This window comes from Camellia sinensis, chromosome 8 (assembly GCF_055761805.1).
Source record: "Camellia sinensis isolate YWXY chromosome 8, ASM5576180v1, whole genome shotgun sequence".
In the NCBI taxonomy this organism is placed as follows: Eukaryota; Viridiplantae; Streptophyta; class Magnoliopsida; order Ericales; family Theaceae; genus Camellia; species Camellia sinensis.
Genome location: NC_138968.1, coordinates 91,475,945 through 91,481,421, shown reverse-complemented (window position 1 = coordinate 91,481,421; position 5,477 = coordinate 91,475,945). Strand labels below are relative to the sequence as shown.

General features: G+C 37.5%; 1 protein-coding gene across 1 annotated transcript; it reads left to right on the top strand.

Moving 5' to 3' along the window:
- Positions 1 to 4,346: 4,346 nt before the first annotated feature.
- On the top strand, positions 4,347 to 4,949 carry LOC145797883 (uncharacterized). The gene is made up of 2 exons (XM_082885316.1): positions 4,347 to 4,540; positions 4,670 to 4,949. Exons 1-2 carry the CDS (start codon positions 4,347 to 4,349, stop codon positions 4,947 to 4,949), a joined length of 474 nt encoding a protein of 157 aa, XP_082741442.1.
- The last annotated feature ends 528 nt before the right edge of the window (positions 4,950 to 5,477 follow it).

Sequence of the window (5,477 nt, the reverse complement as noted above, 5' to 3'; positions counted from 1 at the left end):
GGTGATGAAAGTCTCAGCCAATTCTTTCCAACGCTGTTTCACCGAGTCTTCTAGCTTGGCATACCAGATGGCATCATAGAGTTCGTCTAAATAGAGATAGCTTTTGTGGATGAGTCAAACACATAGGCTTTAGAACATTAGAGAATAAGCGGATATGCACAATAGGGTCACCAGATCCATCGAATCTATCAATCTGTTGCATCTTGAATTGTTCAGGCAACTTGACAATTATTTCAGTATACCCATCTTCTATATATGTGATAGAGTTAATTCCTTGCGACCTTTTAAACTTTTTTTTCAACTTGGCTAGTTTTAGCATAGTCAGATCAAACTTATTCATTTCCAGGGAAAAGAGCCCTCCCGTTGGTTTTGGAAGGAATAAAGGTCCTCTAGATGACTATGCAGGAATCCTCAAGTCTTTTGGTAAGTTGGGTTCAGGAAGGTCCTCAACCGGTGGAGGTGGAGTTGGGTTGGAATTGGATGAGTTATCGGAGGTAGTTGAGTAGCGGATGCCCCAGATAAGCATTGTAATTTAGCAAGAGCATCACCATGAGTAGCAATCGTATTGGCAATAACATCCATGCTTCGTTGAAGAGCCAACAACATGTCTACTATATTTTCTGGAACCTGAGCCATCACTAATTCCAGTAATTTGAGCGAAGATGATTTAGCTGGTGAAAAAGGGGTACTCTGAATAGTTGATGAGACTTTTCGTCTTCTTCTTCTTGTAATTGACAGTAAAGAAACAAACACTGACTGTCCTTGAACCAAATATACAGTCTTACAAAGTCTATTAGTGCAAGGCCATAGAACCTGATGAAAATTAGAGTGTTTTAAATCTATGACGCCACATTACCTTGCAAAAATAAAATGGAACCCCCATTCAAAAATTCAGCAGCATGCCGGCTTAACTAATTATTGCAAAATCATGCTAAAAAAATGAACTCAACCCCACAAACTGAAATGCCTGAACCACTTATCTGCATCTAAGAATTCCTATATAGATCCCATACATTGTACATGGCACATAGCAGGAAAGAGAACAAACGCCTCTATGAGGGTATGGTTACTCTGTTTTAGCATTGAAATGATCTAAGGTTTCACTATTCAAACAAGGGGTATCATTCATCCTAAAAATCAGAGAGTATCCTATCCTAATTTTGGAAGGTACTATGGCTCACTATATATACAAGGTTATCTGGGGGTTGCAGTCAAGGTGATGTTACGAAAGAGTCCTTTGGGTAATAATCAGTGAAAATTCCAGGAAGTCGGAAAAGTCAATATAGCCTCTCTTCAAAGTCTGAGAACCTTAGATAGCAGAGCTATCTTTTTGAAAAATCTTGAAAGGTTATTAACATAAGGTCTCAAAAGTAACGTGAAGATAGTTAAGCTTCCTTGTGCTCTCACCAGTGTCAGGGCAACACAAGGACTTTAAGTGCACCAATGCATGCAATGCCATGAACAATGAACATATAAGTGAAAATAAAAGTCATATCATGGAGTTCGAATCAATGTTTCACAAAACGTCTAGTGGAGTCACCAAACATGATAACATGCCTAGGGGGTACCTGCATGCGTTAAACAATTCGAACCCTTGATTTCTTTGATCTACTCTTATGAGTGCTTGAAACATAAATAAGAGTCCAGATTTGGAAACTTTTATAGAAAATCCTTGTTTATTGCAAAACATTTGTTAGAAATTGACTGCGTCATCAGATCTCAAAATAGCCACCTAATATTTTGGAAAATTAGGAAACTCGTGACTCTTGCCAAGGCCACAGTTCATCGTAACCCAAAGATATCTCAGTTTGGAACCTTAGGTATGAGAGGGAAAGGTCTTTAACTAAGCACCCCCGCTCACCCGATCAAAGATCAGCCTCAGTTCGGTTTCCAATTAACATTACGTATTTGTCAATATTCCTATGTCTATTAGGCTGGTTGATTCCATGATTTGAAACCATGTTTTATACACTATAATCAATTGTACATAGTGTTAAAAAAAATAAAATAAAAAAAATCGAGAAGGTACTATGATGAGATGAAGCACAAAAACTGGAAAATAAGCGAGAATAGGAAAATGGGTATTGAACCTTAGGAAGAGAGGGTTCTGCCTGTCAATGGAGTAGGCCATGAGAGCCGAAGCACCGAGATTGATGGTGATTGAACCAGAGTGTAGGGAAGAGAAATGTTGAGCCACAAACCCATCTTTGAGTGCAGAGATTGAGTTTGTGGAGTGTGGAATCTATAGAGCCTTGAGGCTCTTAGCAATCGATTTATCCAACACTGCTAGCATTTTTCTTTCTTTGTTGAGATGATCGCCAATATCACTGCTCCCGTAAATTATTTTTCTTAGAGACTAAGCAAAATTAGTTTGAGTTAAATATGGTCATTTAAGAAAATGAAACAATTAGTGGCCTAAGCTAATTAGTTCCTACAATAAAAGAGAGAAGAATGGAGAAAGACTAAGAGAGAAACTTTCTTCTTGAGTAAAGAGAAATAGAAAGAAAATCAGATCCTTTTGGACTTGAGAATTCAAAACTTAGGTGATTTAGAAAACTTTAAGTAAGGTGCTTAAGTTATACCAAGATCATTGTGCTATAATTACTCAGTAAATTCTCTTTCTTAGAGACTAAGCAAGATTAGTTTGAGTTGGGCTCGATCACTTAAGCTAATGAAACAATTAGTGGCCTAAGCTAACTACTTTCGACAACAAAAGATGGAAGGAAGGTGAAAGACTTAGAGAGAAACTTTCTTCTTGAGAGCTAGAAGAGAAAGTTAGAGATAAGAAAGAGAAATTGGAAGAAAATCAGAGGGAACTCAAATTCAACCTTTTGCACTTGAGAATTGAACACTTACGTAACTTAGAAAACCTCAAGTGTGGTGCTAAAATTACACTAAGATCCTTGATCAATAATTACTTAATAAATTCTTTTTCTTAGAGGCTAAGCAAGATTAGCTTGAGTTAAACATGGTCACTTAAGCTAACGAAAAAATTAGTGGCCTCAGCTAATTAGTTCCATCAACAAAAGAGAGAAGGATGTAGAAAGACTAAAAGAGAAACTTTCTTCTTGAAACCTAGAAGAGAAAGTCAGAGAAAAGAAAGAGAAATAGGAAGAAAATCAAAAGGAATTCATATTCGTCCTTTTGAACTTGAGAATTGAATACTTAGGTAATTTATAAATCCTTAACTGAGGTGCTTAAGTTAAACTATTATTGAGCTATAATTACTCCGTAAATTCTCCTTATTAAAGACTAAGCAAGATTAGTTTGAGTTAAACCTGGTCAATTAAGCTAATGAAACAATTAGGGGCCTAAGCTGATTAGTTCTTACAACAAAAGGGAGAAGGATGGAGAAAGACTAAGAGAGAAACTTTCTTCTTGATAGCAAAAAGAGAAAGTCAGAGAAACGAAAGAGAAATAGTAAGAAAATCATAGGGAATTCAAATTCATAGTTTTGGACTCAAGAATTTAACAATTAGGTGATTTAGGAAACCTTAAGTGACGCACTTAAGATAAACTAAGATCATTGAGCTATAATTAATCAGTAAATTCTCTTTCTTAGAGACTAAGGAAGATTTGTTTGAGTTAAACTTGGTCACTTTAGCTAATGAAACAATTAGCTGTCTAAGCTAGTTCCTGCAACAAGAGGGACAAGGATGGAGAAGGATATGCACCTGCATATGAGATGATAGCAGGAATCATAGAAGCTCAAAATGTAAACCCATAGTATCAGGACATTTCGAATTTTCAAGAGAGCAAAACATTTCCACAAGGGACAACTGCGAAGGATAAGAGAGTGATACAATGTATGACCGTTCAATTCATCATTTCTGAGGGAGAGTTCTACCAAAGAGGGCATCTGGGGATGCATAAGTTGTGTGTGGACGAAGAAGAAGCAAAGCACATCATGGAAGAAATTCATAGCGGTGAGTGTGTAGCTCACATAAACGGAGTTGTGCTACTCAGGAAGATCCTTCGACAAAGATATTACTGGTCCACAATAGAAAAAGATAGCATTCACCAATGTCAAATCAATTCTAATTGTGTGAATATACCACCATCCAAGCTTTACAATATGATCTCAACGTGGCCATTTTAGCATGGAAAATAGATATCAATGGGGTTGTTGTACCAAGGGGATCAATAGGCATGAGTTTATTCTGGTTGCTGTTGATTACTTCACCAAAAGGGTTGAGGCGTAGTCTTACTAAGTACTAAAGACATCGCATGTGGCCAAGTTCATCAGGAACAACATTATTTGCAGATATGGGGTACCAAATAAGATAGTTTGGGACAACGGTTCACACTTCAAAGGGAAAGTGGCTGATTTTCTTGAGAAATACAACATGACTTTGCATAAATCGTCAAGATATAGGCTACAGACCAATGGATCCCTTGAAGTTATAAATAAGAACGTCAAAAACATTCTGCAAAAAATGATTGAAACTTACAAGGATTGGCTGGATAAGCTGCCTTTTGCACTATGGGGATACATGACTTCTATTCGAACATATATTGGAGCAACACCCTACTCACTCGTGTATGGGATGGAGGTGCTCTTACCTATTGAAATTGAAGTCCCATCACTAAGAATCATGGACGAATGCTAGATTTCATAAGCAGAATGGCTGAAGAGTCAGTTTGATTAGTTGATGTTGTTTGATGAAAGGAGATTGAAGGCACTGTGCCACATTCAAGGTTACCAACGTAGGATTCCTATAGCATTCAACAAGAGAGTCAAATATAAGGCTCTAAAAGAAGGTGATCTAATGTTGAAAGATAACCGTGCATCCATTCATGATCCAAAAGGGAAGTTCAAATCCAATTGGACTAGTGCCTACATCATCAAGACCATTTGGTTAGGAGGAGCGATTATTCTTATGTATTTGGATGGATTGGAGCTCACACAACCAGTCAACATGGATAAGCTGAAAAAGCACTACCCTTGAGAGGCCCATTAGGCTAAAAACTAGAAGGGGTAACCCAAGCAACAATTAGAGCATTCAAAATGAAAAAAAAAAAAAAAAAAAAAAAAAAAAACTCGCAAGGTCTAAAAACTGAAAGGGAAACTTTGACAAAAGTTAGAGCGCAAAAGGAGAGTGTAAACCCCTGAGTGGATCCTAACTGTGAACTACATAAGGCCTAATTCCCGTCCTTGGGATATGTAAGAAACTTTATTCTAAAGTCCGGCCCTAATCATATCCATTCTAACCATGTCCATCCCAACCATGTCCATCATCTGTTTCAACCATGTCCATTTCAAGTTGTACTCATCCATGCCATGATCAAATACAAGCACTCTAGTTCTATGGTATGTTAGGGTTGTGTCTGCATGAGATGCTCTCGAAGACACAATTGTAAGAAGCATATTGGTAACTCAAGGTGGTCTACAGTGATTGCGGTAAGATGCTGTGTGGTCTCGACCCAGGGTTGCATATTCTAGGAATCGATTCCATGCCTGTCAAGTTTTGACCATA